The 13,289-nt window shown below is 40.7% G+C and overlaps 2 protein-coding genes across 14 annotated transcripts in view; one reads left to right on the top strand and one right to left on the bottom strand.

The window, feature by feature from the left end:
* Positions 1-11,467, top strand: part of ESYT3 (extended synaptotagmin 3) — a 63,376-nt gene extending 51,909 nt beyond the window's left edge. For 2 of the 3 annotated variants that reach the window (XM_038420948.2, XM_038420945.2), the window contains 5 exons: positions 1,343-1,441; positions 2,095-2,226; positions 4,139-4,244; positions 5,216-5,265; positions 9,737-10,590. In XM_038420948.2, the coding sequence (XP_038276876.1) occupies positions 1,343-1,441; positions 2,095-2,226; positions 4,139-4,244; positions 5,216-5,265; positions 9,737-9,773 (424 nt within the window). In that variant the 3' untranslated portion in view covers positions 9,774-10,590. Of the gene's footprint in view, positions 1-1,342; positions 1,442-2,094; positions 2,227-4,138; positions 4,245-5,215; positions 5,266-9,736; positions 10,591-11,333 lie in introns of those variants that run through there. The other variant, XM_038420947.2, reaches the window with a different exon arrangement.
* Positions 296-13,289, bottom strand: part of CEP70 (centrosomal protein 70) — a 38,451-nt gene continuing 25,457 nt past the window's right edge. For 5 of the 11 annotated variants that reach the window (XM_043504989.1, XM_043504987.1, XM_043504990.1 and 2 more), the window contains 2 exons: positions 12,863-12,942; positions 11,092-11,365 (listed from right to left, as the gene is read on the bottom strand). In XM_043504989.1, the coding sequence (XP_043360924.1) occupies positions 11,247-11,365; positions 12,863-12,942 (199 nt within the window). In that variant the 3' untranslated portion in view covers positions 11,092-11,246. The other 6 variants (XM_043504985.1, XM_043504986.1, XM_043504992.1 and 3 more) reach the window with 2 other exon arrangements.

Genomic DNA, 13,289 nt, shown 5'->3' with positions numbered 1-13,289 from the left:
TTGAATTTTGCTTTACCTAGACACCCTTCTTTTTATAGGCTTCTACTATGTACAAAGGAATGTTTGAGGTCTCAGCCCACAATACTGACTCGAACTCCAAGGATTTAGCAGGGAACTTGTGTAAACATTTCAGTCAGGAGCAGGTCAAATTCAGATCTGTGTAAGCAGATGCAACTCTTTCAGAGGAATTGCATCTCCTTACATGAAGGCTGAATTTAGCTTTATGCATTTAAGGCACTCCACAGGGTTCATGTAGTAAGTCCCACATCATTGAAAAATACACTTGGCTCATATCTTTAATCCCAAATATGCTTATTGTAAAGGGTAGAACTTCAAGTGTAATACACATTAAAGCAAAACCTTTGAGAAGTGATGCAAACAGACTAAAGATCAGGTCGGTTTGGCTGACTTTTTTCCCAGCCACTTCTGAAAATGGAATAACTTTGAAAAGTTTTCACAAACGGTGCACGGATGGTCTCGTTTGGAGGCTGGAAAAGTGTATGTGAGCCAGTTCTGCCATCAGGTAGGGCCTGTCCCATAGGAGTCAGTGGGAGCCCCATGCATCTGGCTTTGTATAACTAATTCCCTTTTGAGAAATTTTAGCCACTGCGTGTGAGCTGAAAGAAGCACGGAAGTTTCTGTCAATCCAAGTAGAGCATCAAACCAGTTTCAGCTGTTAGTTTTAACCTTTTAAAGTCAATACTTCCATATATATATTCCATAGATGTCCTATTTATTTTAAAATACGAATTTGTTATGAATCCTTGCTGCTGTAGGACGGTGCCTGTGTCTCAGGGACCATTTTAACAACATTCCAGGTGATGTACGGAGACATGACCTTCAAACAAATCCACTAAACAGAGGATTACACACGCATATTGTACTTTAAAGAGCACTTACAATAATCTGATATTTATTTAAATTATGGAAGCATGTGCTGTCGTCCCTATGCTACACTAATACCAAGAGCAGATACCAATATAATAAACACAGTGACCATTCTCGGCTTTAAAATGAGCATTATTTCTGGTAGAGGCCTTCTGGATCACTCCTATTTTATAAGAACAAATGGAGGATACCAGAAACAGGTAAGTGCTGTGCTTTGAAAACTGGGTTTACATTTCTGAAGGTGAGATGATGTATTCTATGTTTTGGTGAGTGACTGATTTAATGATGCACTGGATTTAAATGCATTTTAATGTTTTTCCCCATTGTTGTGACTTGTTCAATTGAAAATGAACCTTGACCCCTGTATCTCATAGCACACACCTTGTGTACTGATCTTATGTATGCATCCTGATGCTAAATAGTTGAAAATCCTGAATGTATAACTGTCTTACAGTGGAACTAATCTAACTGCAGTGCTCCTGGGGGAGATCCAGCTCACTGTCCGATATGCCTCTTTGCGACAGAGTCTCATTGTGACGGTAAATAGTTGCAGGTAACACTTGCATACTATTGTTTGTATTTACCTCTAATCTAAATGAGAACGTAGCTTTTCTTGTACATGTTAATGCTTTGCTTTAATATATCTCACATGCAACATACATAACAGTTGGTGTAGGAAACATTTGCTGACTCTTAAACTGTGCAACTTTGCTAGGCACAGGAACATATCACCACCAGATTTCATCAACCTAGTATTCTGTCTCTGATAGTGGCTGGTACAGCAGGTTCAGTGGAAATGGCCACTATAGGATTTGTTAAAATTATTGAATAATCTGCTAATACAGTAACTTGCTTACCAACCCTAATGGTTGGTGTATACCCTGGAACACAAGGTGTATTGGCCTTGATTTTTTTCAAGAATAGATGCCTACAGTTAGATTACTACATCCCCGCTCAGGCACCTATATAAGTGGCCTCATTTCTCAAATGCAGTGTGCCCAGCAGCTCCCACTCAATTCAATGAGTCTGGAAAATTTTATATAACTGAATTTGAAACACCTAAAATAACTTCTTGCTTACAAACCAGCCACCAAGACTATTACTTTTATCCTCCAGCCTAAGTTTGGCCTGACTTTGACTAGTTCAGAATGTACATAGTAAAAAGGCTCCCTGTCATATCAACACAGACTTATGTTCTTTTAAAAGAAACTTGATGCCAGCTTCTAATCGTGGAGTAGATCCATATGTTCGTGTCTACCTGCTTCCAGATAAAAGATGGGCAAGCAGAAAGAAGACTACTGTTAAGAAAAAAACACTGAACCCCCATTATGACGAGAAGTAAGTAGGAAACTTCATATCACAGCTGAACTATTAACAGAAAATATTAAACTGATCTTTAGCAGGCACTCACTGTACCTAATAAAATACTTTGCAGAGCTGTATATATCTGTTGTGTATAAAGGACTATATGGTGCAAAGACTTACAGCTTTTCTACAAAACTTACTGTTAGGGGCTGGAATTTGCCAGTAATTAAAGTACTTGGGCAGAACCAAACACCAGCCTTCCCTGTATTTCTAGGGACATCCCTCCCTCCTGCCTTTCCAAAGTTCAGTAAATGCTGTTGCTTGTCTCTTAATGTGGCATGTTCCTGTTGTATCCTCTTTTCTTGCATGTGACTCTCTTCCCTGTTAGTCTCTTTCCTTTGGTGCACCAAACCAGGCTGCTACTTGTCATCCAAACCCTTCCTTTGAAGCCCACTGATTCCTCTCTCTCTTCCGCAAAGACTTTAAAAAGTCACCTTTTTGAGACAGGGCCGTAGGCTGGGCCAGTTGGCTTATCTGTCTAAATTACATGATCTAGTTTAGGTTGTAAACCATATTTTCTGTTAGTTTGTATGGAGCCATGCCCAATAGTGCTTAAAACATAGATACAAGTAAGTAAAACCGCTGCTACTCAACTGTTCAGCCAATGTTTTTGAAAGTGTCTTTGGGTGCTTCAATTTTTGGAGCTCCACTTAACACTTCAGAGGTTCAGCACTTTCTGGAAATGGAGAGACACTTTGTCTCAAGCTGGGCATGCAAAATCAGAAACTATTGAAAAATCTTAACCCTGGACTTTTTAAAACTGTGGAATTGCTGTTTCTTACTCCCCTGAATGACCGCTGTGTATTTGCCTCACTGCTGCTGTTAGTAACGCTTCCTCTTCTCCCCCATCCTTCTTTCCAGTATCTCAAGGGTCCTGTAGTACTTGTAATGCAGTTCACTAAATACATAGTATTCACTATCTCAAAACACTCCACCTTACAAACCTGACTTTTGGAAAAACTTTAGCCATGCTGAAACTCATGCTTTCATACACAGCACCTCACAGACGTAATTTTGTCTTCAGTTTGGATGACTAGCATAGCATATGCCAGAATTGTGACTAAGAACTCTATTCCCCTGCTTCTTCCTTCATCTTGCCTTAATATAACCCAGGGTTAGTTTATTTCAGGAACATCCCCCCACATGTAAGGGTTTGATTGTGGGGTTCTTCCATTTAATGATGGCTTTCGTCCTGTGGACATTCCCATTCTGCATGTGGGAGAAAATGGCCATAAATAGAAGTTCATCCCAAACGTGTCTTCTGTATTGCGCATGTTCTCTTGCAGTGGTGGAAAGTGCTAATCAGCCCTCAAATGATGTATTCTGTCATTGATCTAGAAGGGACTTGTTGTAACAACTGCTAAGGTTAGTAGTATTTCCATAGTTAACTCCTATTACCACAGACAAGAAGGAATCTAGTCTCCACTGAACAAGCAGTGTGGAAGGCTAATACCCTGCCACAAGTTGCTCTGATCAAATATAAAACTCCTGTTTTGGACACTAATATTGTCAAGGTTTGTATTCAAATGGATAGTGAGGTTCTCAAGCTGTGTTGTTGACTCACTTTGTACAGTATACCTTATCCTGTAAAGCACATTTAAATGCATTTTAATGTTTTTCCCCATTGCTGTGACTTGTTCAATTGAAAATGAACCTCGACCCCTGTATCTCATAGCACACACCTTGTGTACTGATCTTATGTATGCATCCTGATGCTAAATAGTTGAAAATCCTGAATGTATAACTGTGCTTTACATGCTGACTCTCTGCAATACTAGTTTGTTCTGACCATTGACACTTGTCTAGTTTTTGGTTATTAGTACTGTTTGACTTCATTGATTCTGGGCCCTTTATTGGCATGCATTTTTTGAAATCTCTTTTCTAGATTTGAATTTTTTGAATCTTTGGAAGAAGTTAAGAAAAGGACACTAGATGTTGCAGTGAAAAATAGCATGCCGTTTATTTCACGTGAGAGAAGGGAATTGGGAAAAGTAAGTTTTAAACTATAAAGTACTATTTGATATTAAACATTTATTTTAAATGTCTTTACTGTGGAAGCTGACTGTACATCTAACTTTTGTATAAGACTTACACTTAAACTGTTTTCTGGCCCTCAGTATCACCGGTGATGAAGCTTTCTGCCACAAAATTCCTGGCCAGCCCTAGCTGCTGGAACTACAAACAATATTTGGAATTTTTTTTGTGCCAAAATAGGATGAAAAGCCACAAACTCAATTTTTTGTGGAACTAGAATTCTGCAATACTTAGTTTACTAAAGAGAAAAATGACAGGTTTCAGAGTAGCAGCCGTGTTAGTCTGTATTCGCAAAAAGAAAAGGAGTACTTGTGGCACCTTAGACTAACGAATTTATTTGAGCATAAGCTTTCGTGAGCTACAGCTCGCTTCATCGGATGCATTTGGTGGAAAATCTCCCCACTGTATTTTCCACCAAATGCATCCGATGAAGTGAGCTGTAGCTCACGAAAGCTTATGCTCAAATTCGTTAGTCTAAGGTGCCACAAGTACTTTTATTTTTTTTTTTTTTATTAAAAGAGAAATGTTTCCACTGCAAAATATGTTCCCTGGCTGCCAATGCACCAGGGCTCCCCTTGCAACTTGCCTGATGGGCTGCTGAGGCATGGGAATAATTTTCTGATGGGAAACTTTAGTTTTGCCAGTTTATTTTCCCCAAAAAGAGAGTACTTGTGGCATCTTGCAGCCTAACAAATTTATTTGAGCATAAGCTTTCATGAGCTACAGCTCACTTCATTGGATGCATTCCTGAGCAACTGTTCTCAGTGCTGAGGGTGGTAACAGAATGCTTAAAGCTCAGCTCCTTGGAACAGGAGCTATAGCTCTAGAATTTTGACTGGAGGAGAGGTTAACAGTTATATATTTAAACTTTGCTAACAGACTTGTAAATTTTATGTTGGCTATAAAATTATGGTTTATTTTTTTAAAGGTGCTGATTGATTTGTCAAAGGAAGATTTAATCAAAGGCTTTTCACAATGGTAAGTTTGTTATAGCTTCAAAGCATGCTCATAAGGGAAACACCTTTATTACAAATGTGCTACTTTCATTTTAAAAATTATGGGCCACGTTTTGTAATTTTGGTTGAGCGAATAGTCCATTACCAATTGCAAATATAAAACTAACTAGAACTAGCTTGGACCAGGAACCAAATTTAAATGGTTAACTTGTTAGTACAAGACCTACTGCTTGAAATGTATTCAGAGAGGATTAATATAAATTTAAGAATATCTTGTATGTTAATGTAATTATTCCACATTAATCTGCAAAATATCATTAAAGCCTCTGGGGGAAAACAAAAGTAGCACCTCAATGGGGTAGTGTTTGCTACAAAGCACTTGGTTTCTTTCATAATCTGGAGACAATATCTTAATTTGCTACATCTTAATCAGCAATACTGATTTGACAAATTTCAAATGATAGTATTACTGTATAGGAATTACTCAACATTAAGGTGACCAAGATCATGTCTGTCTAGTTTAATATTTGAAAACTTTAGTTATCATGGTTGAGGCTACAGTAGCAAAAAGAAAACACTGCAGTATTAGATACTTAGTAGAAGTACCCGCTCCAATTTTCAACATGACTTGCGTGCACAGTTTTGCAGTTTGAAATCAGAGATGCATCTATATTATTTTGGTTACAAACTTTAGTTAAAGTTCAGACAGCTCAAAAAGGCCTCAACCTAGTTCCTAAGTTCTTCTATTGCCAATTTTCCCATATTGCAAGTTTACAGTGCTTTGTTTTAAAGTTTCCAATGAGTACTGGAATTAATGGCTTCAGCTCTCTTCCCCTCCCCCATTCCATGCATGTTACATAAAGAAAAGCAGAAGAGCTTCAAAAGTGTCGCTATTTCCTACTCCTGCAGAAATGAATGTTGCACATTAAGAGAAAAGTTTGAGTAGCAGCTGTGTTAGTCTGTATTCGGAAAAAGAAAAGGAGTACTTGTGGCACCTTAGAGACTAACAAATTTATTTGAGCATAAGCTTTCGTGAGCTACAGCTCACTTCATCAGATGCATTCAGTGGAAAATACAGTGGGGAGATTTTCTCACACACACACACGGAGAGAAAGAACATGAAACAATCGGTATTACCTTGCACACTGTAAGGGGAGTGATAACTTAAGATGAGCTATTGCCAGTAGGTAGGGAGGGTGGGGGGGAGGAACAAAACCTTCTGTGGGGGTGATCAAGGTGGGCCATTTCAAGCAGTTGACAAGAACATCTGAGGAACGGGGGGGGAAAAACATTGGGAGTGGATGGGTCATTACACAAAGTAAAACTATTTCCCCGTCTATATTCAAGCCTAAGTTAATTGTAGCCAGTTTGCAAATTAATTCCAATTCAGCAATTTCTTGATGGAGTCTGTTCTACTCTTCTGGCTCTTTCAATCTGTTTCTTCACTTCAGCAGGTGGGTATTGTAGTTGTAGGAATGCTTGATAGAGATCTTGTAGATGTTTGTCTCTTGAGGGGTTGGAGCAAATGTGGTTGTAGACAATGGATCGTGTGGTGAGATCTGGGTGAAAGCTAGAGGCATGTAGGTAGGAATAGCGGTCAGTAGGTTTCCGGTATAGGGTGGTGTTTGTGTGACCATCGCTTATTAGCACCGTAGTGTCCAGGAAGTGGATCTCTTGTGTGGACTGGTCCAGGCTGAGGTTGATGGTAGGATGGAAATTGTTGAAATCATGGTGGGGTTCCTCAAGGGCTTCTTTTCCATGGGTCCAGATGAAGAAGATGTCATCAATATAGCGCAAGTAGAGTAGGGGCATTAGGGGACAAGAGCTGAGAAAGTGTTGTTCTAAGTCAGCCATAAAAATGTTGGCATACTGTGGGGCCATGTGGGTACCCGTAGCAGTGCCACTGATTTGAAGGTATACATTGTCCCCAAATGTGAAATAGTTATGGGTGAGGACAAAGTCAAAGTTTAGCCACCAGGTTAGCCGTGACATTATCGGGGATACTGTTCCTGACGGCTTGTAGTCCATCTTTGTGTGGAATGTTGGTGTAGAGGGCTTCTACATCCATAGTGGCTAGGATGGTGTTTTCAGGAAGATCACTGATGGATTGTAGTTTCCTCAGGAAGTCAGTGATGTTTCAAAGATAGCTGGGGGTGATGGTAGCATAGGGCCTGAGGAGGGACTCTACATAGCCAGACAATCCTGCTGTCAGGGTGCCAATGCCTGAGATGATGGGGCATCCAGGATTTCCAGGTTTATGGATCTTGGGTAGCAGATAGAATACCCCAGGTCAGGGTTCCAGGGGTGTGTCTGTGAGGATTTGTTCTTGTGCTTTTTCAGAGAGTTTCTTGAGCAAATGCTGTAGTTTCTTTTGGTAACACTCCATGGGATCAGAGGGTAATGGCTTGTAGAAAGTGGTGCTGGAGAGCTGCCTAGAAGCCTCTTGTTCATATTCCGACCTATTCATGATGATGACAGCACCTCCTTTGTCAGCCTTTTTGATTATGATGTCAGTTGTTTGAGGCTGTGGATGGCATTGTGTTCTGCACGGCCGAGGTTATGGGGCAAGTAATGCTGCTTTTGCACAATTTCAGCCCGTGCATGTCGGCGGAAGCACTCTATGTAGAAGTCCAGTCTGTTTCGACCTTCAGGAGGAGTCCACCCAGAATCCTTCTTTTTGTAGTGTTGGTAGGAAGGTCTCTGTGCGTTAGTATGTTCAGAACTTTGTGACTTTGTCCTTCACCCATAACTATTTCACATTTGGGGACAATGTGTACCTTCAAATCAGCAGCACTGTGATGGGTACTTCATGGCCCCATAGTATGCCACCATTTTTATGGTGGACTTAGAGGATGAGAGCTGAGAAAGCGTGGTTCTAATGCCCCTACTCTACTTGCGCTACGTTGATGACATCATCTGGACCCACAGAAGAAAAGCCCTTGAGGAATTCCACCATGATTTCAACAATTTCTGTCCCACCATCAACCTCAACCTGGACCAGTCCACACAAGAGATCCACTTCCTGGACACTATGGCGCTAATAAGCGATGGTCACAAACACCACCCTATACCAGAAACCTACTGACCGCTATTCCTACCTACATGCCTCTAGCTTTCATCCAGATTATACCACTCGATCCATTGTCTACAGCCAAGCTCTACGATATAACCGCATTTGCTCCAACCCCTCAGACAGAGACAAACACCTACAAGATCTCTATCATGCATTCCTACAACTACAATACCCACCTGCTGAAGTGAAGAAACAGATTGACAGAGCCAGAAGAGTACCCAGAAGTCACCTACTACAGGACAGGCCCAACAAAGAAAACAGAACGCCACTAGCCATCACCTTCAGCCCCCAACTAAAACCTCTCCAATGCATCATTAAGGACGACCCATCACTCTTACAGATCTTGGGAGAGAGGCCAGTCCTTGCTTACAGACAGCCACCCAACCTGAAGCAATTATTCACCAGTAACCACACAACAGAACCACTAATCCAGGAACCTATCCTTGCAACAAAGCCCGTTGCCAACTCTGTCCACATATCTATTCAGGGGACACCATCATAGGGCCTAATCACATCAGCCACACTATCAGAGGCTCGTTCACCTGCGCATCTACCAATGTGATATATGCCATCATGTGCCAGCAATGCCCCTCTGCCATGTACATTGGTCAAATTGGACAGTCTCTACGTAAAAGAATAAATGGACACAAATCAGACGTCAAGAATTATAACATTCAAAAACCAGTCGGCGAACACTTCAATCTCTCTGGTCACTCGATTACAGACGTGAGTGGCTATACTTCAACAAAAAAGCTTCAAAAACAGACTCCAACGAGAGACTGCTGAATTGGAATTAATTTGCAAACTGGATGCAATTAACTTAAGCTTGAATAGAGACTGGGAATGGATGGGTCATTACACAAAGTAAAACTATTTCCCCATGTTTATCCCCCACCGTTCCTCAGATGTTCTTGTCAACTGCTTGAAATGGCCCACCCTGATTATCACCACAAAAGGTTTTCCTCCCTCCCCTCCCCCCAACCTGCTGGTAATAGTTCATCTTAAGTGATCACTCTCCTGACTCTGTGTATGGTAATACCCATTGTTTCATGTTCTGTGTGTATATATAAATCTCCCCACCGTCTTTTCCACTGAATGCATCCAATGAAGTGAGCTGTAGCTCATGAAAGCTTATGCTCAAATTTGTTAGTCTCCAAGGTGCCATAAGTACTGTTCTTTTTAAGAGAAAAGCTTTTGAGCTGTTTCATGCTTTTCAAGCTCGAAGCAGTACTCAAAAGTTTGTCTCTTATTGGACCAACTTCTGTTGGTGAAAAATCTCACCCACCTTGTCTCTCTCACAAACGAAATGAGTCAAACCCCTCCTCAAGGGCACTTGTTAAAACTACACTAGGCTTGTTTTCTTATAGGTGCTTTTTTCAAATAGAGTTTTTAAAGACCTATCACTTGCTGTCCCTTGCAGGTATGAGTTGATAGCAAAGAGACGGAGCAGAAGATGATGTCCTGTATCATGTGCCTTGTATGCAATGACTATTTACTCTTTATATTAATGTATATATGTATATTCTGTAACCTATTTTAAAACTTCAAAATACTGTATCCAAAGCAAGTTGTAAGGTGAAATGTTTATAGTTTACCCTTGTCAATGACTGGCTATCATTTTATAAAAGGCAGGAATACAAAAAATTTAAAGCTTCAGATTTAGACTGGGTCTAAAAGTACTCCAAACTCAAGCATTTGTTCCTGGATTTGTCCTACAAGGCATATCTTCAAAGAAACTTTAGTTTTCCATATTTGATTCTTCCTTTAAACAAGAATACCTTTTAGTCCCAAGAGTATAGCAGAGCTGACTGACTTTTTTTTTTTTGAGAGAGAGACTTCACTTTTCCAGGCTGTCAGTTAATGCATTCTGTTAAGATACAATGGGAGTTGTAATGGAGTGTTTCAAAAGTCTATTTTGCAAGATGATAGTGGCTCAAAGCTATTACAATCCCTATAAGAGTCTAGATCCTATTGTGCTACCATTCAGCTGTTCAGGGGCTTTTTATAAAGCAGATTTATAGGTGCTATCTGGGAAGATGAGCCACCAAAGCAGGGTGAATAACTGTGCCAAATTATCAACAGGGTTTTTAATGTGATGCCTTAATATTGAAAACTTTCTTACTGTACTTTGTCTTGTGAACCTTGCTGCTAATGCACAGCCCACTTTAAATAAAACCTGCAGTTATTTTTAAGATGAGCCAAGATGTACCAAAATACTTCCAGGCATTCAGTATATTTTTAGTTTCAAAATGTACAATAAATTGTTTAAAGATGGCAGCTCAGGTTGCATTTGTCTCCCGAGCAAGCCTAAAGCCAAAATCTAGTGCTCAGCAGCAAAGCTGGCTCAGAAGACCAGCACAGGCTTACCACTACTAAATCTGCATTTGAAAGCTAGCAAGTTTCAAGTATCCGTTTTTAGCTGTAAGACATTACCAACTTAACCCAGTCTGCCTGAATCACAGAACATCAAACGCCTGCTCCCCAGAACCATGACTGTCAATATCCCAAAAAGCCTTTACAGCAGCCAGCCATGAGTCTAATAGTAGGTAAGCATCAGCTAACATGGGTCACTAATTCATACAGCAAGAATAGGCTCTTATGCTTCAATTCTAATACAGGTTTCAGAGTAGCAGCTGTGTTAGTCTGTATTCGCAAAAGGAAAAGGAGGACTTGTGGCACCTTAGAGACTAACATTTATTTGAGCATAAGCTTTCATGAGCTACAGCTCACTTCATTGGATGCATTCGATGAAGTGAGCTGTAGCTCACGAAAGCTTATGCTCAAATTTGTTAGTCCCTAAGGTGCCACAAGTACACTTTTTTTGTAATTCTAATACAGTATTTTCTGCAGTGATTAGTGTGAAGTGGTTAGTTGTACATTTGAGTAGAATTAAGGGCTTTACAGCGTAGTTCTACATGCAGTACTTGAGTTTACAACAGAGCTAGAAGCCCAAGGATTAATAGTTTACCCAATCCAGCCAGGGATGGTCTGAAGCTGTTTTCTGTTCCTTTTTTCAGAACCAGGATCTCTTCCCTAACCTGCTCATGGACTAAAAGTGCAACAGAGAAAAGATTTTACTCAACTTTTATTTTAGTCAAAACATTATAAAACTGTACATTGATCAAACAGGGTGGAGGTAGCTGTAAATGTATTGTTAGTCTTACTTACAGCTGAGTTTTACACATTTAAAATCTTCATGGAGCTAGCAATTTCAGACTGTGCACAGCAGGTATAATGTCATCCAGATTACTGATTTCTGAAAACAAGAGTACAGGAGTGACACACACATACAGAAAGAAATGATATGGCTACAAGTTGTGATATGGCCTAGGAGTTTAGTTTAGTGTTAGAAATGACCTTAGCAATGTCCTATTTCAGAGAACAAAACCTTGATGGTTCTAATCTAAAACTTAAGTTCTCTCTAGTGATGGGCTGTCAAGTCAAGGTCATTCAATGCTAGTCTACAAACAAGGGCTTTAGGTTGCTAGTGCAAACCCATCTCATCTACTCCTGAAGTTGAGAGCAACAAGTCATGGTCAGGCCTACTGTTTCCATGCATCCAACTGCTGTATGTTGCCTAAATCAGTTTCAGCAGTGCTACTCCTATTACTAGTAAATATCCTGCAGCAAGGCCTGGGGAAGTGTGTGTACCCTCAAGATTTTGTTTATGCACATTAGGGGAAAGTTTAAGCACAGTAGGTGTAAATCAAAAAGGTTGTGACCCTCTAAAAACAAGTAGAAATGCAACATGGAGCCAGTTGCAGTATGCAGCTCACAGCCAAGCTGTAAGCCCTTTTAACTAGCAAGAACCTAGACATTTTCATCCAAACTCTTCAACCAGCAATCAGGTGATAGCTAATAATGCTGCACATGTGTGGGACTAAATTCTTCACCCACCTTCACTTAAGTGACAAACTGATCTCTTCTGCATGACTCACTATATACTTTAACAGCAATTCCCACCCAGGAAGGCATGATCAAAGAATGGGTTGAGAAGGGGCAGCCATACTCAACCTATGTCACTGAGACTTCTAAGAACAGTTCCACTTACTGCCTCAGATTCTGTCCTAATAAGTTTCTAGGCACATAGGGGTCTTGTAGGACTATCAGCATTGTGAGTGGCTTAGTCTCTCCTCACTGCAGCATGGGTAAGTTAGCAGCCCACAGCTCCAGCTAAACTGGGATGAAAGCACCACTAAACTTGGGCCAGATGGGTGGCATGAGGCTGTTATGTTTCCCTTAGCTCCCATGTTAACTCTGGCTGGGCACACACCATGTCTTCACTACAAACCTCATACTTAAGATCCAGGATCAACTTGTTCTACCCCACCTGCTCAGAGGCTCCCCATCCTAGTGCCCTGCAATAAGCAGCATGCTAGTAACAATAGGAGATGTGGAGGCATACCTTCAATCACTGGCCCCACTCCTGCACCTTGGAATTAACAACACCATGACTGTGTACACATACAACACATTAAAGTTTCCACTAAAAGTCATTTTGGGTTGAGGAAATTCTGGCTGAAACCATTTTGTAAAAATGACTTACCTAAAATACAAAGTAAATCTTGAATAAGTGCCTGAAATACTGGAAAGAAGTCTTCATGTTCTTCCAGTTTGTTGATAATACTGAAATGAGTCAATTGTAATTTTAAGTTTATAGTCCTGCACAAATGGACTTAGACAAAGGAACCATGCAAACTTATTCTGTTTTGCCATAACCAAGGAAGAAGTTTCTGTAAGTGACATGGCTTTGTTCTTTACAACGGGGGTGGGGGGGAAAGCTGCGGCCTGCCTCTTCATTTCATCTGGCCCAAGGCAAGGCTCCATGGCCCCCTGCAGGGCTGGAGCGGTGAGCACTGGCTTGACCTGCTGCAGGGGAAGCCCCAAGCCTCCACACCCCCTGTGGAGCTGTGTGTGGCCCACAACTGATTTTTTTCTGTGGGTCAGTGGCCCCAATAGAAAAAAAGGTTTCC

The sequence above is a fragment of the Dermochelys coriacea genome, chromosome 11 (genome assembly GCF_009764565.3).
Source record: "Dermochelys coriacea isolate rDerCor1 chromosome 11, rDerCor1.pri.v4, whole genome shotgun sequence".
Lineage (NCBI taxonomy): Eukaryota > Metazoa > Chordata > Testudines > Dermochelyidae > Dermochelys > Dermochelys coriacea.
The sequence above is the reverse complement of the archived record's forward strand: the minus strand, read 5'-3'. Positions and strand labels throughout refer to the sequence as shown.